The 23,497-nt window shown below is 37.0% G+C and overlaps 1 protein-coding gene across 1 annotated transcript in view; it reads left to right on the forward strand.

The window, feature by feature from the left end:
• IPO5 (importin 5) overlaps positions 1-23,497 on the forward strand; it is a 41,888-nt gene that overhangs the window by 7,403 nt on the left and 10,988 nt on the right. The window contains exons 3-21 of the mRNA XM_005493220.4: positions 3,195-3,387; positions 3,870-3,972; positions 4,197-4,293; positions 5,311-5,415; positions 8,609-8,731; positions 8,817-8,937; positions 12,367-12,454; positions 15,537-15,643; positions 18,001-18,125; positions 18,233-18,322; positions 18,414-18,587; positions 18,815-19,033; positions 19,490-19,573; positions 20,282-20,414; positions 20,508-20,629; positions 21,149-21,245; positions 21,720-21,892; positions 22,326-22,437; positions 23,033-23,088. Of these exons, the coding sequence (XP_005493277.1) occupies positions 3,195-3,387; positions 3,870-3,972; positions 4,197-4,293; positions 5,311-5,415; positions 8,609-8,731; positions 8,817-8,937; positions 12,367-12,454; positions 15,537-15,643; positions 18,001-18,125; positions 18,233-18,322; positions 18,414-18,587; positions 18,815-19,033; positions 19,490-19,573; positions 20,282-20,414; positions 20,508-20,629; positions 21,149-21,245; positions 21,720-21,892; positions 22,326-22,437; positions 23,033-23,088 (2,322 nt within the window). The remainder of the gene's footprint in view (positions 1-3,194; positions 3,388-3,869; positions 3,973-4,196; positions 4,294-5,310; positions 5,416-8,608; positions 8,732-8,816; positions 8,938-12,366; positions 12,455-15,536; positions 15,644-18,000; positions 18,126-18,232; positions 18,323-18,413; positions 18,588-18,814; positions 19,034-19,489; positions 19,574-20,281; positions 20,415-20,507; positions 20,630-21,148; positions 21,246-21,719; positions 21,893-22,325; positions 22,438-23,032; positions 23,089-23,497) is intronic.

Below are 23,497 nucleotides of genomic sequence, written 5' to 3' on the forward strand. Positions count from 1 at the left end.
GATATATATTCACAGCTGAATTGATTTATTTTATTTGTGGGACTTAAATATTTTAGACTGTTACTTTGCAGTTTTGATTTACCACATAAATCTTTGAGAGGAGCAGAAGTTCTGCATTTCCCCTTCATTTGTTTTTTCTTAGTTAACTCTGGTTTGGCAGGTTTTGATTGTGTCCTAATTTAGAGATGACTAGTAAAATAACAAATGCTCTGTAAAACTGTTTCTGCTGTACTCACAGCCTTCTTGGGGGCCCCTGACCTCTCCCAGACCTCTGCCCATATTGTCACATGAAGGGATGCATTTCCCAGTTTGAAGACTGCTGTTGTGGACAGCTCCCTGTTTAGCCTTTGGGAAGGAAGGCAGCCCAAAGATGCACCACAATTCTGCCTTTGAGTTGTCTGTGGACCTTGGGCACTCTGTGCTTTGAATTCCACATTGGACTAGATCTCTGAATGACAAGTCCATCTTTGAACCATGTGCTAAATGTTCTTTACTTCCATCTCTGCATGTTTTCCTCCTTGAGGACTTGAACAATAAAACAAAAGTAAAATTCAGTGTGACAGTGCTACACAAGATAGTAGCACACAAGGGTGATGTGGATGCTTTGAATATTAGTGGAGAGCATGGCATCCCAGATTGCTGTCATAATTCTGCTGCTGCCCTGCTCAGCAAATTGATTTGATTTTCTTCTTATGCTTTATTTCCTTCATCCCTAAAATACTAAAACATTTTTAACACGCTATAAATTCTACTAATCAGAAGCAGTATGTTGAAATTTGAGTATTATGACTACTTTTTAATATGACTACTTATATTAATAACTTTAACTCTTCAGTTGTATGTGAGCATCTCAGTAATTTAGACATGCAGAAGACCCAATGCTGGGAAAAAATGTGCTCTCTTTATGCTTCATTGGTAACTGGAATTCCTTCTTTGGGGATGTATGCTTTATATTCCTCTCTTCATTAAAAACTATTGCTACTAAATTGCAGAATGTTAAAATTCTTGTTTAAGTACGTATTTTGGAATACTTAAACTTAATGAACCTTTGAGGTCTGTGGAAAATACATAGATTCTTTCTTAGAGTAGAGGAAACAGCCCTGGAAGTGCCATTAATTCAGCCATGTTTGTAATAATTAAATTGACAATTATAGTTTTCCTATGTAAGTAAGTATCTGCTGAGGAAAAGATGCCATTTTTTATTATTAGAAGTCAGTAGTCAGTTTGTCACTCCTTAAAACACTTGAATTTGCTTTGGGGATTTTGGAGATTTTTTTTTTTCCTAAGCTAGTAGCTATAACCAGGAGATAATCCGTGTAGTGCTGGTCTTGTGTCTTTCTGCTTGCCTTACTGCTTGTGTTTTTACTTTGCAGTCAGCCTTTTTATCAGTCTTCTAATATTTTAAATTCTTCAGAGTTGGAAATTCTTATCCTTGTTTTCATAAAGCATGTAGTCTTCACCTCTGTCCCCTGACTGTCCACCTGTTAGTACTTCATGAAAGAACATAATATAATGTGAGTTCAGTCATTATCAGGTGTCAGGGAATCCTCACTGAAACACGATGCCAGTAAGGGAAGACAACACCAGAGTTTGTGCCCTGTTTAGTCCCAGTGAACTTGCTCCCCACTCAAGGCATTTCTATGTAAGTTTACCATACTAATGAAGAAAAATTTAATCTTTCCCAATATTGGTGCTTCAAGGGATGGGAGAAAGAAAGATATTATTATATTTTGGTACCATGAAAGTTTTTGGACACATTGTTAGTGAGATTCCCACAGGCAGTGGGGGAAGAACATCCTATTGAACTCACATTCCTCTGTGACAATATTGCTGGAGAACCTTGGCTTCTGATGGGAGCTACAGCACAGGTGGGCACTGTGACTGTTGAGCTGCTGCCTTCCTTACATCTGCTAGGGAAGAGCTAAGCCTGCATATGTGGTGGCCTTAGTCCCTACTGGAGATGGTGACAAGGAGGTAAGAAATGATAGAGTTGGGTCCAGTTCTAGTCCTTTCCTTCTGCTGGTACAGAGACACTGTGTGTGCAGTACTCTTCAGCTGTACAAAAGACAGCTGAGTTGATTATAAAAAGACACAGTGAGTCTGGAGACTGCAGAACATAAGAATAGTATCTTGGGTTTTAGCAATACCTGATAATTACAGGGTATGTTAGAAGTTGACACTTAGCAGCACTTTGTGTTTCACATCTATGGTAATGTCAGTAACACTATTGAGAAATTGGAATTTATTACTTTTGCTGCTCCTTGAAGAGTTTTGAATTTGAAAGCCTTATAAATGAAACTGTCATTCATTTGCACATTAAATAAGAATGTCTTAGGAAAAAATTGAGTTTGGATTATTTTTTTTGTGAGAATTTAGCACACATAAGGTTTTGTTACATGTGTTAAACTTTAGAAGTTTGGGTGGTGATCTTTAATTACTGTGTGTCCTTAAACACCAGTTGGTGAACATTCTGTTAAGTTACTCAGGGAGCTTCATGTGTCTTTTTGCCTTTACTGCACGTGTTGCTCTATTAATTTTGAATTAATTGTATTTTTTGCTTCTAGTTCTTGTACAATTGTAAATGAATATGGATGTAGAAATGATACTATTGTAAAGTAGGTGTATGCATCCAAGATACAAGATTGTAATATGTGATTTTGAGGTTCCTATGCTTAAGTTCAAGTTTAAAGTGTCATCATACACCTACAAAACACTGAAAGCTTTGGTTTGATTTGGATTTGGGTTTAGTTGTTTGAGAATGTGAAGGAGAGTTTACAGATTAATTATCTGACAAAATTGCCCCAATAAGTCCCTTTTTAATCCAGAAAAAACTGTCTGGATTATAATGACCACATTAGGCTATTTAAAATAGAAAGAATTCATGCTTTAAAGATCTTTCAATAGCACAGCTAAGTTTTTAACTTGCCACAAAATATTTCTGAGGTTCAGCTATAGAAAAAGCCTGAATACCTCAGTACTGTCCTTATTTCTTTGTAGGGCTGTAATTGTCAGAAACATGGTTGTAAGCTGATGTTTCTTTAGTATGGTAAAGTCATCTGTTGCTTGAGAGGTATTCCATTGACCAAAAAAGTGTACACCATGGAAGTGTCATTTGGGAGCACGTGTGGGTGTTCCCTTGCAGGAGCACGATGATCATGCCAAACATCTAACACACACACACTTCTCCCTAACAGGCTCGGCAGATGGCAGCTGTCCTTCTGCGCCGCCTGTTGTCATCTGCATTTGAAGAAGTTTACCCAGCTCTGTCACCTGAGGATCAGACATCAGTCAAGAGTGAATTGCTGCTCTTTATCCAGTTAGAAGGGCAGTCCACTATGAGGAAGAAAATATGTGACATAGTCGCTGAATTGGCCAGGAATTTAATAGGTACTTTATTTATCTAAGTTGATACTATAGTAAAATGTTTATGTATTGATAGTGGTTGTGTTTGTATCTCTGTTTAGGCTTTTGCACATGATGTGCTAACTAATTCCACGGCTTATAATAGAACCTAATATTTGTTTACACTATCATTGACCAGATGAAAATAAGATTCTTAAACTCTGCTTTTTAAATTGCTCAAGTTTAGGTGAGATTGTATTAAGGTTTATAAATCCAGTTTTGTGTAAATTGTCATGAATTATGCTGAACGTTGCATCAGTTTCTTTTTTTGAGTGTTGCTATATAGCAGTAAACAGAGATCACCTTCTGTTATGGAGTGTTTTTAGATTAAACATTTCACAGTATTTTACATTGTGACTTAGGTACATCTTCAGATCAGGAAGTCAGTGATGACTGGTTTTCCTGCCCCACTGATATCTCACCATTCTGAAGTTTGCTTATCCTAAACTTTGTTGTGTTTAATGTAGATGAAGATGGCAACAACCAGTGGCCAGAAGTTCTGAAATTCTTATTTGACTCTGTCAGCTCTCAGAATGTGGGACTGCGTGAGGCTGCTCTACATATTTTCTGGTAAGCTACATTTTTGTAGGATAGCCTAATCATGTCTGAAAATGAAGGAAAAACTCTCACTATGTAATTAACTAGCAATCATATTTATTTAATTTAGTTTCTTGTATTGGCTTACTTAACTCAAATATGTACAGTTACAGTCTGGAACTTAATGGATAAGTTTGACATACTAGTTTAGCCTTAACTTGTGTCAGCTTTTATTAATGCTTTGGTCTTATCCTTAGGAATTTTCCTGGGATTTTTGGGAATCAACAGCAGCACTATTTGGATGTCATTAAGAGAATGCTGGTTCAGTGTATGCAAGATCAGGAACATCCTTCAGTAAGACCTTTATGTTCTTTGGGGATTTTAGTATGTTCTGAGCATAGAAACCCAGTGCAGTAGTCTCAAACATAAAGCTTAAACCATAGATTTCAATCAGAGAATTGCATTACCTGAAAATGATGTGCATAGAGAGTTTTGACTGTGCCTGCTGCAAACCAAAGGCTCAGACCCTTTTGTGGTCCTAAAGCTGACTGGCTGCCCATATCTGCGTGGTTTAGGCCCAGATTCTTGCCTAGTTGTGCTTGGAGAAACCCAGTTGCAGTGGCCCAGGCAGATGGGGTTTTAGCCAGCAGCACTGAGGGGTCAGAAACTCCAAGTTAAATTCTCTTTCTGACCTTTGTGTTTAGCAGTGTAAGTTTGTCATCTCTCTACATACAGTATCTGTATATAGATGGGACATGGTATGTCTCAATATTCTGAATATACAACAGCTCCTTGAACTGTTTGTGCATGTTTTGCTCTAAGGGTGTGTAAGCAAGTCTTGCTTTTCTGGAAGGCTTCAGATTAATTGATTTGTGCAGAGAATTGTACTTTGAAAATGTTTCTCTTGTTATGGAAAATGCTGGGCAAGGATAGGAAACCCTGCTGTGATATATGGGTTCAGTTTGCTGCTCCCCCAAGGATTACTTTTTCTGACCTTTGAAAGTCGACTGAATAACATTTTCTAAAGTACCACAAGTCATGCCTTTAAAGAGGAATGTCTTAAACACTTAGCACACACTTCTTGAAAAATGAGACTGACACTTGCATGCACATTTGAAGTTTTGATAGAAGTTGAAAACAATAGGGTTTTTTCCTCTTTCATTAAATGAAAACCACCAAAACAAAAAAGCAAACCTAGGGACTACTTGCCACCTCATATGATAAACTTTTTATAGACAATGTAGATGCTGAAAGTCTTCATTATCACTTTACCTTAATTTGAAGTAAAATTTAAAATCCCATGTTAAAAACTAGCAGAGGCATGATTCAGTACTAGTTTCCCACATTTATTTCTTCAATCATGTCTTTTAGATCAAGACTTTGTCTGCTAGAGCTGCAGCTGCATTTGTGCTTGCTAATGAGCTCAATGCTCCCCTTCTTAAACATTTTGCAGACTTGCTGCCTGGAATCTTGCAGGTAAGAAACCAAACTAGTTACTCTTACTGTGCCATTACTGGTATTGTCTATATACAAATGTAAGTTATTGATCTGTGAATCCATGAATTTTTGCTGAGACCTGAATTAACCGACTCTTTTAGCCAGACAGCAATTGCCAGCAAGATGAAGTGGAGACTAATAAGGAATTTTGCAAACAGAATATATTTGATAGGGTTTTAAGGAAAATAGCTCAGTGCTGATCAACTTACACAGTGTTACAGAGATTAATGAATTAAAATTCTTTGTAAGGCATATAGGTCAAAATCATACAGCTTTTAAATTAACCATGATATTGAAATACAAATATGGGCTACCCTGAGATTTGAAATAATCTGTAATTGGGGAATTCATGGACTTGTGATATCCTGTATCTCTTCAGTTTAAAGGAAAGCATAGAATTATTCTGAACATAGATGCTCAGACTGAGAGCAAAAGTCTGTAGAAATGATCTTTATTGTTTGATAAATTAGGAAATTGCAAATAAAATGCCATTTTAAGCTTCATGTCATTTCTGAGGCTGGATTAGATCTCTTGGATGGATGAATTTGAGCCAAAGTTGAAATTCTGGTGTAAGGTTATTTCCTTTTGCAGAGAAGCCTATTGTAAATCAAACCAGAGACAGAAATGGTTTGAGCTCTGAAGGCTGAAAAATTCACAGTACACTTCCCTTTCCATATCAAGAAACAGTGGAAGCACTAAGTACCTATGATAACGCAGGAAGTGAACTTCTGGTGATTTTAAATTAGGCTAAATTTACATTAAAGACAGACTTCTCACTACAGTCAGAACAGCAGGTTCTTGTTGACAGTGTGGCTGTAAACTGCGTGTGCTTTGTGGCAAGCTGAAGAAAAATTTTGCCAAATCTAGTGGCATCTGCAACTGATGGAATTCTGCTTGATCTTAAATGCAAACTGAGGGCAATTTATCCAAATCATCTGAACTTGCAAATGGGCTGTAGTGTGTATAAGTTTTTGCTATTGAGGTCTCTATTTGGTGATTAGTCCCTGTCCATGCCTTTGTCAATAACATTTGTTGTTTAAAAGTTGTAACTGCCTGAGAGGAGCTTGGCTACACAGTACTACTGTGTAAGTGGGGGTGAGGCAGGGTTTGGGGTGGTCATGCCAGTTGTCTTGATGTGTGGCACTAAAAAAGTCTGTGGGTTTTGGATTTCAGGCTAATAGCCCACTCTGTGTGCTATAACTTTCAATGCTACTCTGACACTATGAAGACACTGTAACAACACATGCACTTGGCTCACATTTTCAAGCTTTCTTTTGCTAATACAGAGCACAGAGCTGTGCTATGAAATCTGTCTTTTTAAAGTACTTATTGCAAGAAGAACTAGATTTTCAGGCTGTGGTAACACAAGATGGATATGAAGATCTGAGTTTATAAATAGGAATGTGTTAGCATAGTGGTGCGTGACCTTTGGAGATTGTTGGATGCTTTTTTTGTTGCTGTTGAAATTAATTTTGTTGAAACACTGAGGCTAAAAAAGCTAAAAATAAAATTCTGACTTGGCATATCAGTTCTTTCAGTACAAGATCTATAATGGTTATGCTGGAAGTTGAACTTTCAAAACTGACAGTTGAAACTTTTACCCAAAGCTTTCTGTTGCAAAGGGAGGTAAAAGCAGATAGAACTTCACTGACTTCTTGGACATTGTTTGATACTATAGAAAAGTACTTTTAGAGCTCACTCTTCACTTTGAGCTGCTTTCTTCAGAAAACCACTCTTTAAAAAACTGTCAGAGTTGCAACTGATATAAAATACAGTTTTGCAGAAAATTGCAGTAAATATTACATTGTCCTTTGAGAGAATCAGAGGATGTTATAGCTGTTAGACCAAAAGGCCTTAACCGTGACAGATTTTTTTTTCCGGATTTTTCCACAGCGTTTCTGGTACGAGAAGATGATGCTTCTGTTTTGAAAGTGTGGGTTATATAAGTGCCATTAACAAAAATGTTGAATTATAGACTTAAATGTTAAAAATTATTTAGTTACTTACTTCAGAAATATTTCAACATTAAGAAGACATAAAATACTTTGCTAATGAAAATTCCTTTCAAAATCTCAGAAGTGAGTGTAAAGACTTTTTTCTTTGGAGCTTTGTTTCCTTCTGAATTCTAACACCATTGAGTAACAGTGTTCTGGTTTGGCACTAAAATATCACCCTGATCAGTTAAAAGTAAGTTTTAAATTACTTTTCAGATTGTGGACATGGGTTAGGAAATATAGTTGCAAAAAGCTTGATTTCTTTCTCTCTTTTCCATGTCTGTGACTGAAGGCTGAAAGGTCTGCTTTAATTTGGTGACTCTGGAGGGATGTCTGGAAAAAACCTCTTTAATCTTGTGGTTTCTGGTGTTTGTAAGCATAAGCTATTCAAAACTTTTCTCATGTAACAGGCATAAGGGAAGTTAGGCTCATTTTCCTTCTTTCAGGCCAAGTTACTTCCTTTTAAATGGATTTTGAAGTTGTCAGAACCAAGTGGTTTTGCATGTTGGAGCCTCTGATGTGTGACCTTAATTCTTTCTGATTGTCTGCAGTGTTAGATTTGAGCATTGTGAGCCATAACTTAGTTGTAGAAAACTTGTAGTTTTGGATGCCGCTTAGTATCCTGTTATGGGTTTATGCACACAGGTCACCATAGCAGGGTCTGACTCTGGGATCCTGCTGAAAGCTGGAGTGAAGGCTTCTGGTTAATTGTATTCTGTTAGTTCTCAGGTTACAGCTTGAGCTGGTGCCTCCAGAGAGGGACCCCTACCCCAATTCACATCTCTCAATTGTACTTGTGGTGCTGATGGCCTGGTCCCCAGCCACTTACTTCTGGTTGGTGGTCTCTTGATTTCTCACTGGTTTTTTCACTGTTGCAGGACTGATCTTCTGATGAAGTTACTTCATTCTCTTGGAATTGTCTGCTTGATTCTTATCTTCTTCATTCAGCTTGTATCTGCTGGAATCAGCTAGTTCATTGTTAGAAGCATTAGTTTTAACAAAAAGTTTACTCTGGTCAGTTCTTGTGGCCTCAGGCTTTGGCTGCTTAGCTTCTAATACTAAATGAGACTGTTCAGAGAAACAAGAATACAATTAATGAAATTTCTTCTATAACACTGGTCCTATTCATAATGGTGTTTGTTTTTATTTAATCTTATCTCCATCTTATCTTTTTATAGGCTCTAAATGATTCCTGCTACCAAAATGATGATTCTGTTCTGAAATCCCTTGTAGAAATTGCAGATTCTGTTCCCAAGTATTTACGACCACATTTAGAAGCTACTTTGCAGCTAACTCTGAAGGTAAAGCTAGGAATGTTTTTTAAGAATCACTTTTTCCACCCCAAAACCTTTGTTCTAACCATTTGCTCTAACTTTTGGGTTGTAGTTGTGTGCAGATGCCAGTCTCAGTAACATGCAGCGTCAGTTGGCACTTGAAGTAATTGTGGCCTTGTCAGAAACTGCTGCTGCTATGCTGAGGAGGCATACAAATATTATTGCACAAGCCAGTAAGTATTTTCCTCATTTTTTTTGTTGAAACAGTCTTCTTTTACAGAATTAAATTGACTTTGCTGTTGGTCAGTGGCAAAACCACATCTAACTGAAAGTTTGCTGGTGCTCATAACTAAAGAAAACTCAGTTCAATGTTACCTGACGGAGTAACCCCCTTCTATTATGACTCTTCATAAATTAATCTGTGCCTGTGCAGCACCAAAAATTTGAATAAAAATACAGTGGGCTCTTATTACATATTTCCAAGGAAAACTCTACTTGCATGCTTTTCAGCTGGCTGTGGAAAATTTTACTGTAACAAAAAACAGCATTTAGTCCTGAAGTTCTAAGTTTGGAGTTTGGTATGTAGGCCAGATACTCTGTGATGCTGGCAAGTCAAGCCTGAGGAATTCAGCATGTATGTTGAACAGCAGTGGTGAGTTAAAGCTGTGAATTAAAAAATCAGATGCTGGTAGAAATACATAGAAATAATCTAATTAGTCTATTTAACATGTGGATGGTAAAGTCTTTGAAGAGGCACTTTTAAAATCATGCATTATTATTTGAAATGCTAAAAATAAATGTCTTCTGGGCAGCTCCAGCATCAGTGCTGCTTGCACTGGTGTTTCTTTGCCTTTTAAACCTTTTCTTTTACTAGATCAGGGCCCTGGCACAGCAGTGTAGCCTGCTTTTTCCTCCCTGTCAGACTTGCATTTGTCTAGATTCTTGCTTGTTTTCTGAAACTTGCATAAAAGATAACTTTTGCTGTGTGCTCCACTCAAAAATACTACAAATTTTCTGTGTCCTCAACATGAGGAAAGTTGTATAGATGTCACTAAAATTATAAAACTTCTGTTGCAAAATGAATCTACTTGGAAAATGTTGCAAACTGAATCTACTTGGCTTAAGTGTTAAAAATATTGATGAGAAGTTCTGTCTGCTAGTAGAATTTTTTTTTAAATAAGAGGTTCTTAAGAACCTATTTTGGAATCTGTAAATTTTCAGAGCACTGTTTTCACTCCATCCTGTAGCTTGTTGGAACTATTAACACTTGACACTTGCTGACCCCAGATCATTACAAGCTTCTTGTTTGTTCAGGAGAGAAGTACCTCTTACCTCTTGAGAATGTATTCCTGTTATTTTGCATTGCTAGTTGCTGTTCAGGAATGAAATACTTCTATTAAGATAAAGCACCATATAGGAAAGAAATGCCTTTCATTTGCAGTTCATTGTAAAGTTAGTCTTATTAATATATCATTAGGAGAAAGACATTTATTTTGCACAACTGGTAAAGCAGTTATGTTCAGGGCCTGATAAAAAGGTAAAAAGATAAAAGCAAAGAGGGACTGCTTTTGTCTTGGCTTTGTATCTTAGTTTAAAAGGCTTTTTGTTTTCATTCAACTGAGAAGTTGCTAGATCACTTGATACCCACGACTGGGACTTGGGCAACATTGTCATCTTGTGCTGCTTTTACTGAGCACAGTGCTGGTTTGGGAGTGTGTGTCCTGTGTGCCAGTTAGCTGCTCGGGAATCCACTTGGATTAAGAATTCCCTTCCTAAGCTCACAGGATTGCAGAGAGTTTTATTGCTCTGATAAGAAGCAGGCTTAGTGGGCTCAAGCTTAACTTGTTTGTAAGAGTCTATATATTAGCAGTAATTAAATTTTGAGGGCTTGTTGGGACAATGTTGAAATTTCTATGCAGAGTCTACATTTTTTTAAAAACTCATTGTGAAGTTACACTAACTGGCAGCCACATTCATGCAAAACATCAAGAAGAAACAAGAAATTGTAGGTTCTAGATATAACTATGGCCAGAGCACATTGGGTGAGTGTGTTCTTAGCCTTCTTTGTTAGTAGCAGCAAACACTGGCATGACTTTTTGGAGCCACAGAGCATTTATGTTAGATGATGTTTGTCTTCCATATTCCATAGCTGTTGTGAGAATCCATGTTTGTCATCTGTGTACTTATATGTGTCTGTGTCTGAAAATCTTCTGGACTGCAGTAATTTGATGGTTTTTGAAGTCTAATCAGTGTATATAAAACTGACATGTGGGCATCATGCCAGAGGGACCATAGGGTCTGTGAAGTTATCTTGATAGTACATAAGAGCCCTCTGGAGGTTTTTGTAGCCACAGGATATTTTCTATCTGAAAACACATACCCACATCAAGCAAATAAATCCATAATTTGATCTTTTTAGATACTTGCTCTACAGTGCTCTCAGTGAGCAATAGTTTTTTCTGTCATCAGTTGACCAGAACTTTCTCATCTGTCCAGATATGTGGTGGTGAGTTTGCTTAGGGTGTTGTCTGTGTGTTAGATTACAATAGTGTGGGTGTATTATGAAATTCAGCAATTGCAGTATACTTGATCAGTTCCAGTAAATCTCATTAGCTGCATTGAACAGTGACTAGATGCCTACTGGTTTTTCAGGTAGGTTGCTGTAAAGGGCAGTTACCTGTGGTAGCTCTCTTCAAGATGTGTGGTAGGCTGTGCTGAAAAGATTGTTAAAGGTCGAAGGTTGAGTATTTGACTGCAACCTTTTGTGTCCAGGTCAAAGCGAGACTTTGTTGCATAAGTGATACTTTGCATGTTGCATAAATGATTCAAACAACTGCTGTGAGTGATTGGTGTGTAGTACAGAGTAGAGAAGTGCTTAAGAGCCCCTTACTTTGCTCTGGAAGTGCAAGGTAGACTTTTCACCCCTTGTGCTTCTGAAGGGCACAGCAGGTAGACTTAGAGCAGACAAGCCACTGTACTCACTTCTTCCTCCTGTGACAAGTGGTAAGAATAGCTGATGCTTATTGCATAGGAGTTTAATGCTGTGATGGAGATTGTGTAATAGTCTCTATAAAGACTTACAATGAGAAGAATGGACCATCCATAGAGGTAGAAGAAGAAAACTGGTGGATTATAATGTGCAAAATATGTTCATTCTACAGAAGAAAAATTTGCATTAGGTGGGAAAAAGGAAATCTCAAGTTCTAAACCTTGGCCTCATTGTAAGAGAAAAGCTTTATGCCAGGCGACCACTATATAAATAGATAAAACAATTTATTATGTTAAAACTAAGGGTTCAGTAGTATTCTTTCTTAATTAATAGTCTCTTTCATTAATAAATGTTCAAAGGATGATGCCAGAGTTTCAGAAAAATTAGGTATATCAGAGTTCTTAAGGCATATAATATCTACAAAATTTTTGAGTCTTGCTAAGTTATACACAAGATTTTTTTACTCTCAGTTTGAATGTTCTGGAAATACTTCTGTGGCAATCAGTTCTGGATTTATTGGCTGATGCAGTTTGACAGACCTGACCATCTGCTACTGGAAGAAAAGCTTGTTTTCTTCAAAAATTTTTGAAACAAGAAAACTTGAAATTCATACTTTTTATTTGAGAATCTATTTTAAGAGATCAAACTGAGTTAAAACTGGTTTTTTTTTTAGTTCCTCAGATGTTAGCAATGATGGTTGACTTGGAAGAAGATGAAGATTGGGCAAATGCAGATGAGCTTGCAGATGATGATTTTGACAGGTAATTATGAAACCAGTTGTTTCAATGTGTTATCAAGCCTGTGGCTAAAGGCACATTTAAAGTGCAGAATGCAAATGCCTGTAGTGCATTACTTTTTCTTTATTCAAATAGCTATTGTAATTTTGTTCCTTCAGTCAGGAGCAGTTTATTTGTAGGTTACTTAGACAGTGTTCGGCAAGGAAGTAAATTATTTCAGTTTTCGTATTTGCTGTAATTAGACAAGTTGCATTTCCTCATGTTTGCTGTTTTGTACTGTTGTAGCTTTTCAAAGCCTTTAGCTTTTGTTTTTTGTCATTTATATTACTCAGTTCAGAAGGCAGTGCCTCCTAATCCTCTAAACTGAGGGCTAATTCTGAAGTTAGCTGGAAGCCATGTTGAAGCATATTCGCCTGTTTAATTATCCACAACCAATGTCTTTGTATTTTTCTGTATCTATGCCCTAGAAAATGTGGTGTTTTCAGAAAAAGGTGACTTTGGAAGGATGTCATCATGCATGGCAGAATTCCTTGTTGGATTTCACGTAGTCCAAAAACACTACAATTTTGCTATTATTTTACATCCCTTGGTGTGGCTAGCAATAGCTTATCTTGCTGTGTGTTAGGCAAGGAAGATCAAAAGATGTCCAGTCATTTGGATTTGCTTATTCCTACATGCTTTGTAGCTTGCTCCAACTTTTTACTAAAATAGGGGTTTGCATACAGCATCCTGTTACATTTACTCTTGTCCAGCTACTGTTAGAGTGAAGAAAGCAGAAACAGGTGTAGGAGGTAACTATCCCCGCACTTCTATAAAGACATGGATGTTAATTTACCAGTCTAGACATTTCTTTGACATACCTGGTTCATCCAGACTCATGTAATTAGTGTTTTGAGACAGTTTATCTCAGAACACTTACAGATCTTCATAGGAAAATAGACTAAAGAAGAGATGTTCGTTTACCCTAAGCTGTGAAGCAACTTCTGATAGATAGCAGGCATGTAGAGACACCTGTAGAACTGATGCATAGGAATTTATGGAATAATCTTTGCCTTACTTGAAATAATCTTTTTAGTTCTCTTTGATTATGAAATTGAAAGTGAGCTGTCCTTTCTTCTCTCCCCCACATAGTAGACCATATCCTTTTAACCTGTTTCCTGAGTGCTGAAATTTTGCTATACAGGTGTCAGACACCACCACTACATTCAAGTTTGTTAAGTATTTGAATCTCTTCAGTGAATAAAATTTCAAGGGGGAATAGAATATTCAAGTTCATATCCTTATCAAGCCTTTCAGGGTGTGGAAATTTATTCAGATGGCTTGCTGTAGGCAGCTTAGTAAGGATGCTGAATCATGCACTTGAGGCATGCCATTTTCTTTTTATTGTCAGCAGAGTAACTTTGTTCTTCTAAATACAGCTTAGCTGCCTATGGATTTTGTAATGAAGATTTTCCTTTTCTTAGTTAGAAGTCACCAGTAGAGCGAGCACAGATCAGAAAACAAGTTACTCTCAACAGCCTTAGCCTGAAGGAGCTCCTTTGGCCCTCGAAGTAATAGGAGAGCTTGAGGCTTAGACACAAGCTACTGCACATGAGCTGGTCTCTGGTGATGGTGTGTCTGAGGGCAGTTTTTCTTTCAGCAGGGTCACTCCTGGTGCTGCTGTGTGCTTCCCACCATTGAAGCTCACCTTTGTGAAGAGCTCAGTGCATGGCTGATGTGCATGCTAATGTCTCCTGGTGTTTGAGTCTTTGTAGCTTCCTAAGAGGACTGACATTTTTGTGCAGACCCAGGAACAGGCTAATGATCATTGGGCTGTGCCCTAGTTAGGGTGTGTTCAGATCTGATGAATGGGGATATGAGTCAGCCCACACAAAAGCAGCAGGGAATACTTTAGCATTTCCAGTTTTTTGTTGCTCCAGCTTCATAAAGGCGTGACATTCTAAAGGAGGAAAAGATTAATCCGACTTCCTCTTTTCTTGGCAAAAGCCTCACAAAGATTAGAGGAAGATGTAGGGTCATTTTTCTGAGATAAACTATCTTTATTTCTTAAAACTGAATGTGTGAATTAATGGTGGGAAGAAAGCTCAAGGAATGGAATTTCAGATGAAAGTGTCTGTTAGCTTCAGTGAGTTTGCTTCAATTTAACCCTGTGTGCCCATGCTTCATTGTCCTGCTGGTGATGTGTCTGTTTATTTGAACATGACCAGTCTGAGGAACAGATACAACAATGCTGTCAAGATCTTTTCACAAGCACCTTTTTTCACAACATGTGAATTTCTAGATTATTTATGGTTTGTAATGAGGCTTGGAGATTTAAACATAGTAATTTGAAGACGGTTTCTGGCCCAACTGATAGAAACTGTAAAGAAGGGGGAGACTGATCCCTTTGTGAACCATTACTCAGCTTTTTCATCATCATGGGTGTCCAGGATGGACTGTAATAACCTTGAGTTACCACACTCCCAGCCATATCCAGACTGTAACAGTAGTTATCTGTGTCCTGGAAACTTTCTTGCTTTTTTGTAGGGAATAATTCTATTGGGTGGAACAAATCACTTTGCATAGATAATGCAAATGTTGGGCTATTCTAACTTCTGTAACTGGCCAAGAGTCACAAATTGCTCACCTGGACTGGATGTTTTCTGCCGAGTCATTGACAAGAGACCATGCTACTGAGTACAGCCATCCAAGAAAGGGCTCTTGAGTCCCAAAGTTTGAATTCTGCTGGTTCACCTGAATCATAGCAAGTCTGAACTGGTTTATGTTCTTGTGACAAAAAGATGATGGCCAATATTATTGATTCATTCATTGCAAATTTTTTCTGGGTGTATGTAACTGCTGAGAGATTCAGTCTGTACTTTTGGACCTACAGCTAATAAGACTCAAGCAGTGGCCTGCAGATAACAAATGTTTCAGTGAATAGTAAACAACTACTTTGTGACTGGTGTGTGTGTTTTTAGATGTGGATATGGTTTATTTACTTTAAGAGGCTCGTGTTTTCAGATGGCAAATTTTGAAGACTAGAACTGCAGGGAAGAGCTCTCTGTTGGACTGCTTGTTTTGTTGTAGATCTCAAACCACTGATATTTGTGTAATCAATATTTAGCAATGCGGTGGCTGGTGAGAGTGCACTGGACAGGATGGCATGTGGCCTTGGAGGGAAGCTTGTTTTGCCAATGATTAAAGAACATATTATGCAAATGCTTCAGAATCGTAAGTAACTGCATTTTCTTTTATTGTTTGTTAACAATTCTGTGCTTGCCAGGAACTTCAGTACCTCTTAAGTCTTTTTGTTTAGCTCCTTGATAGGTTATGACACATTTCCACTTTTGATGTCAGCAGCAAAAACTGTAAATGCAGTGAACTTGAAAGTTTATACTTTCTCTTAGACTGGTTTAATAAACTTACATAGAGTGCATTATAACATTTCTTCTGATACATGGACAGCTGAGCAGAGATGTCATAAAAACAATACAATTTTTTTAAAAAAACTGGGAATTACACTGGGAAGAGTTGGGGTTTTTCTATTTCAGAATATTCTCTCTAAATCTCTAAACAGATCCTCTCACAGTACCTTAAGTTTGTCTAAAGTGCCACCTGTTTTTCTGTAGCTCAGTGGTTTTGCTTCTCCAGAAGTGCTGCATTTAAGTAAAATTTTAATGCATTACAGTTTGTAGAGGAAAACTTGTTTTTTCCCCCTGGAATTTGATGGACTGAGGTCAGTGGTAGTCTGTCTGTCTATTTGGTATGCTGATTTTAATACTTGTTTCATGAGGTGTTTCTATATATTCTTATCAGTTATTTTGGATGCTTCTTTTCCTCTTGAAATACCTGTAGTGCCTGCTCAGCCAATGATTCAAAACATACTGTGCATTTGCATTCAAGTTCTTTCACTTGACCTATGGTTTGAGCCTTTGGAGTAGAAGATAATGCTGAAGTTCTGGGTTCTGCCTTCTTGGTTTAAAACCCAGTCCAGAAAAGGCTGTTAGCATTTTGGGTATGGAACAGAGGGCTACGCAAGGTAGCACCAGCTGTGTGTGAACACTCACAAAGTCTGTTTGGAATTAAAGTGGTTTTTTTTGCAAAGAAAGTTTTATTAATGAAATGAGCTAACCTGACTCAGTGTTGGTAGCTTCTAGGCTAGTAACTAGCTAATTTTGTAGTACATTCAGAGAAATGTGGAGTCTGATAGTCACTGAAGGCCTGACTCCTGTTAAGGGGAGGTCATGCAATTCATCCCTGATGCTTGTTTCCTTGTGGGTCAGAGCTGTCCATAACCATTGATACTCTTTGGAAAAGGGAAATGCAGATGATGTTTGGTTTGGATTGGAAGCTCTCACTGGTAGGGATAGAGGAAAGGTGAAGACACTTAGATTAAAATGTTGACAGTACTCTCAGAAGTCAAACTTTTCCTTCTCCTATCCCCTCTTTCTTGCAATTATTTATTGAAATAATAATTTGAGACTTTGGAGTTGAGATTGGGTGGCCAGATGATCCAAAGAAGATTGTGTTTCATTTTGTAGATTCATTAATTTCAAGTTTGGAATACATGCTAACAGTAATGCAGTGGGAGTGATGAGGTGTAGGCTTAACTAGGAACATCTAATGAACTGAAATAACACAAAATAAACTGCTGCTTTTCTGTTGTGCCTTCTGTCAAGATGATGCTTCATTGCATCCTGGTCAGACAGAAGTTTGAGTGTCAGGATTCTACTGCTCTGAACTGTGATGTTCTTCATTCCAGGAATGTAATATGTTATTAGCAATAATGAAATATTGCACTATTTTGGGAGATAAGTTCTGTGACATGCCTTTCTCACAGGTCATTTGGTAAACCTGTTTATTCCTTTGGTTTTCTCTTCTGTAATCCTAATGATTTCTAGCACAAAGAAAGATTTTTATAGAAACAAAATAAAATAAATTAGTTTATCACATGTTGCTCAAAAAAAATGAGAGAGAGACAGGCATGGAAGATTAATTTCAACAGTACCCACTACTCTGAGAATAAGCTAGTATGACTTGGAGGTGAGCAAAGTTTACATCATAAGTAGAATATTGCTGTTGCTACAGTCTTGAGAAGACTGCTGGAAAGTTTGATACCAATCATTTATTTGTTTTAAATTCAGATACTGTTTGAGTCATTAGACCTTTTTCTTGAGGAAGATATGGGCTCTTCTGATGATACTAAAACAGAAAAAAAATGGGGGAGAGGGAAATACAAATACTAAAAATACTGTCCTGATATTTGCCTGTTTGCATTTAATTAAAAATGCAGTTTCCAGGTATTAGTACTATGTATGTACGTGTATCAGCTGTTAAGAATTCTTTTTTCTAGGTCTGGATTTGGCCTGGATTAGATATTCAATTTTTTGTGCATCTCTGGAAGTATGTATGAGGAAAACAGAAGAGTATTTAACAAATCAAGTAGATGCATTAACTTCCCTTCCATCTCTTGTTCTTCACTCTGCCTCCTCCTGTGTCCCCCAGCCCCTGCAAAGATAAGGTGATTCATCTTTGTGGTTCTTGGTAGTTTCCAAAATGAGTAACTCTTCATTTTTACTCTTCTGTAGCTGACTGGAAGTACAGGCATGCTGGCTTGATGGCACTCTCTGCCATTGGAGAAGGTTGTCACCAACAGATGGAGGGAATTTTAAATGAAATAGTTAATTTCGTTTTGCTATTCCTTCAGGATCCTGTGAGTATTGTTCTAGTAATTATTGCAAAATGTTTTCATTTCTGAAAATGAAAGATGACTGCTTGTTATGACTACTTGTTAACTGCTTGAGGGAAATACTTTTTCAGCATCCCAGAGTAAGATACGCCGCTTGTAACGCTGTTGGACAAATGGCAACGGACTTTGCACCTGGGTTTCAAAAGAAATTTCATGAGAAGGCAAGTAGTAGAGTGGTGGGGGGGAAAAAAGTGGTAAAATTATGATCCCTTCAGAAACTTGTTGTCTGAAAAAGGAGTATTTCTTTTTCAGGTGATAGGAGCTCTTCTACAAACCATGGAGGATCAAGGCAGCCAACGTGTTCAAGCCCATGCAGCTGCAGCACTCATAAACTTCACTGAAGATTGTCCCAAGTCACTGCTTATTCCATATTTGGATAATCTAGTGAAGCATCTTCATTCCATTATGGTGATAAAATTGCAAGAGGTATAATACACTGAAAAAATTGTTTGATGGAGGGTAACCTTGTCACATAAGCAGAATAAGTACAGCTGAACTAAGACCTCAGAAATAAGCCAGTACACATATCTGCTGATGCTGGTCTAAACTGACAAGAATTAGCATATGTGCAAAAGCAGATTTTCACATTTGGCATGCTTTTAAGTAAAATGTGTGCTTTAGAAATATAACACTTTATTCTTCTTCTTTTCAAGTTGATACAGAAAGGCACAAAGCTAGTTCTGGAGCAAGTTGTGACTTCAATTGCATCGGTTGCAGATACAGTGGAGGAGAAGTTTGTTCCCTACTATGATTTATTTATGCCCTCCTTGAAACACATTGTTGAAAATGCTGTTCAGAAGGAATTAAGACTTTTGCGAGGAAAGACTATTGAATGCATCAGTCTAATTGGTCTTGCTGTTGGCAAAGAAAAGGTAAGCTTAGATTTTGTATAATGGTCTAAATACACTTTTTAATGCCTTTATTTTTGTGGTATTAGTTCAGAATAAATATAATCACTTGTTAAAAATACAGCTGTATTGTTGCTGATTTCTGTGCTTGTCTTTGTTGCATTTCTGAGAGAACTGTGTTGCTGCTTAGGTTCACAAATTTGCAATAGAATCTTTTTGTAGCTTAAGTAATTCATGTCACACTGAAAAATGTTGAAATCAAGAATTTTTTCTTCCTTTGAGTTTGTTTTTTTTTTTTGCCTTATATAAAATGACACGGCATCACATTTAGGCAGTGTCAGGGGCAAAATGTATGCAGTTTTAAGGGAACTTAGTTTTGTATGTGGATTCCTGAAAAGGTTTAATTTAAGTGAGCATCAAAGTCTCTGAGAAGTAGCATCTTAATTTGCCTTTAAAAACATAGTTGTTTCCTGTATCTAGTTTATGCAGGATGCATCAGATGTTATGCAGCTGTTATTGAAGACACAAACAGACTTCAGTGATCTAGAAGATGATGATCCACAGGTATGTTGAATTTGTCTTTACAGCTCATTGGTATTAAAAACATTCCTTGTATACATGATGTTTCTGCCCCTTCCCTGGCCTCTCAGGCTAATTGTCCAGCCTGTGTTACAAAACCTGACATTGAGATGGCCCTAGAATCTTTCATAGAAGTGTGGTTAGGAAATGAGACTTCCAGGACCTATATTTGCAGAAGAAATTTGAGCTTGCTGTCACGTTCTTATAAATAGATCAACAAGACTTGTTAAGCAGCTGTTCTAATGAGCGGAGAGCTATTTTAACTTGTATATTTGAAAACAAATACTCCTCTGAAAACATAGTACTGCAACCTTTTTTACTTTTTGCACTATTTTACCATTTTCAGGAATGTGGCTTGGTAGTATTGTTTAAATCTGGGAAATATTTCAGAAAAAAAATTTTTAGAACAGGCACTTTCAATGTAATCATGAATCTTATACTGTCACATTTTTACATGTACAGCAACTTTGATTGGAGGTGGTGTCAAGGTTTTGCCAGACTTGGGATGTCTTTTGATGATGCATTTTTATGTGGATTACATATTGGATTACTTCTCTTTGAAATAAGCTTTAGGGACTGCTGACAAATTCTTTTCAAAAGTCCTATTGTGTAAAGCATTTCCTTTATGCTTTCCTTTTAAGTATGCATTAAAATAAAATGTGGGACATGAAAATTCTGCCTTCTCTCTTCTAGATTTCTTACATGATCTCTGCATGGGCCAGAATGTGTAAAATTCTTGGAAAGGAATTTCAGCAGTACCTTCCTGTTGTCATGGGACCTTTAATGAAGACTGCTTCCATTAAACCTGAAGTTGCTCTTTTAGACAGTAGGTTTAAGATGATGTTTTGCTTGAAAAGCATACTGAAATAAATTATTTTGTAGCACTTCTACATTATGTTTCCTTCCTTCCGTATAACAGCACAAGATATGGAGAATATGAGCGATGATGATGGTTGGGAATTTGTAAGCATAGGTGATCAGCAGAGTTTTGGAATTAAAACTGCAGGCCTTGAAGAAAAAGCAACTGCATGCCAAATGCTGGTGAGTAATAAAACAGTTTTAGTGATCAATGTGTTTCTGGTCAATCAAGTCTGAAGCCAAAATCTGCACCTAAAATAGTTTTTGTTTCACGTGAAAGAGTGTTTTGAGTTAAGTGATACTGCTTAGTTTGGATTGCAGCACTTAGTTGTGTGTGGTTTACTTGATTAAAAAAAGTTAATTTACTTAGGGGTGTAAATTTTTTTAAATTAATAGATGGTTTTTCTTTGTTAGCAAAACTTAAGGAATTGGATATGTTATAAAGCAGTTCCTTTTTGCAAATATTGCTGTTTTGGAATTTGGTTTGAAAAATACATGCATGCCCTAAGAGTGAGAACTCATGCTGCTATCAGGGTTTGTCAAATTACCACAGTTGAGGGAAAGGGAAACAAATTATTACATGTTTTTTAAAATGAACTAAAAAAACCCTTGCACTTTTAACAATCTCCCTCTCACCTTTACATAGTTGAAAAATGTAAGTATTATCCCTTAAAAGAGGTATATCTGTGCTCTATTTTTCAGGTTTGCTATGCAAAAGAGCTAAAAGAAGGATTTGTGGAATACACAGAGCAAGTTGTAAAGCTGATGGTTCCATTGTTGAAATTCTATTTCCATGACGATATCCTATTAACAAATACCGATGTGAAAACGGAAACTTAAAATCAAGATTGTGCTTGCTGTTTTCCTAAATGACTTGAAAGTGTTAATTTTAAAATAGTCTGTGACTTTATAGCAGAAATGGTTTCAGAGAATGTTGGTTTACACACTATATTTTAGGCAATGTATTCCTATTTTTCCCCCTAGATTTTTTTTTTAAATAAGCAATCAGTAGAAAAAGCAATGTTTGTGTAACAAAGCAGAAAAGAACTTGAACAGCTTTTCTGTCATGGCCTGAAACAGGCTTGAAACCACTTCTAAAGAGCAGGCAGTATAATTTTCCTATTATTTAATCTATATATAATTAAGAAATCAAATGCGTGGATTGTAATGAAATGGGTTTCAGGTAGAAAACCAAGAACTTCATCATGGTGGTGGGATCTTAAATCCTAAGCACTTTGTTGGTGTTGATTGCTTTATTCCTTAACAATGGCACGTGTCCGAGTGGCAGCCGCAGAGTCGATGCCCCTCCTGCTTGAGTGTGCCAGGGTTCGTGGGCCTGAGTACCTCACACAGATGTGGCATTTCATGTGTGATGCTCTCATCAAAGCCATTGGGACAGAGCCAGAGTCTGATGTCCTCTCAGAAATAATGCATTCTTTTGCAAAGGTAACATTCTTACAGATTTCATGGCGTTACTGTTTGTAGCTTTTTGAAATAAGAAGGGACAGTTTGGTGTTCCTTTAAATGGCTCAAATAAATGCAAGGCTTCCTCTACAGGAAATTTGTTGTGACTATAAATGTTGTTACAGCTGATGGAAAAAGTTCTGGGGTTTTTTTTGTTTTGTTTTGTTTTGGATTTTTTTGCAAGAATAAAACAGTTACCAATTTTTTTTCATTTTAACCATGAGCAACTGAAGTTATGGGTATGAAATGTACAGTGGTACTGTGCCTTACTTGTATAATTTGAGCATTGATTACAGTATAACTGTTCTTCTAATATTATTCCTGCATGTATTAATGTTTTTTGTGGGCTTAGATTTCATTAAGACTGCTCATGTTAAATTTTAAAGCTGAAAAAATGATTGTTTTGTCTCACAAGTGCATTGAGGTAATGGGAGATGGATGCCTTAACAACGAACACTTTGAAGAACTTGGAGGAATACTGAAAGAAAAACTAGAAGAGCACTTTAAAAATCAAGAATTAAGACAGGGTAAGTTAACACAAATCCTGTTAACATGGCATGTGGCTGTTCTTTAAAGCAGAATTTCTAATTATTTCTGAAGACAAAGAAAAAAACTGTTTCAATTTCACTGAGTTGTATATTTATGTGAAGTAATTGGACCGTGAACTAACAGAATCCATGAGTTGTATTCGTAAGATTTTGGAGGATGAAGATGGCATAATTTTCAGCATACTATAGTTTAATCAAAAGTTAATGGACAGATTTACTTGAAAGACAGTGCACATCTATGGTGTTATCATTTCCCTGGGTTTTTTTCATCTGAAGTCTGCAGTTTTCTCAAAGCAATAATAGTTTATTGTTTCTAAGCACTTGTCTTTGTGGACAAGCTGGTGTGTTTGTTTCTATTTCATGTGCATTTTTACACATTCCTTAACTGGACTATCCTGTACTACTTCCTTTTCTGTGGAAGTTTTTTGAAGCTTCTTAAAAATGGAGAATTCCTGTTGCATCTTCAGCTACTGTTTCCTGTTTTCTAAATTTGTTTCTGCATAATTTTTCCCTTTCACAGGCTTCTTACGCACTTATAGAAAGGCAGTGGTTTAATTTTTTTCTTTTAATTTAGTTAAAAGACAAGATGAAGACTATGATGAGCAAGTGGAAGAGTCATTACAAGATGAAGTAAGTTAGTTTGAAGAATTTTTCTGCTCTACAAGCACCAGGATGGAAATATTGCAAAAATATGCTTTTGACTCATTTAGGGCATAGTGCATCCTTAGAATTATTTCTTCATAGAAGAATCTTGTTACCATTGCCCTTCAAAACAGTAAGAAATGAGTCACACTGCATTTGTGAATTAGAAAATATGGAAGGTTTCCTTGTCTGATATGCTGAAGTAAGAAGTTCAGGATATAGCTTTTTATTTTCTTCATCTGCTCAAACAATTCTTGGATGACATTAACACTTATACAGATTTCACAGCAGACTACTTAATTACAGAATAAGCTGAGTTGGAAGGGACCCACAATGATCATCGACTCCACTCCTGCCTCATCACAGGGCATCCCAGGAATCACACCATGTGCCTGAG

Source organism: Zonotrichia albicollis, chromosome 2, assembly GCF_047830755.1.
Source record: "Zonotrichia albicollis isolate bZonAlb1 chromosome 2, bZonAlb1.hap1, whole genome shotgun sequence".
Taxonomy (NCBI): Eukaryota; Metazoa; Chordata; class Aves; order Passeriformes; family Passerellidae; genus Zonotrichia; species Zonotrichia albicollis.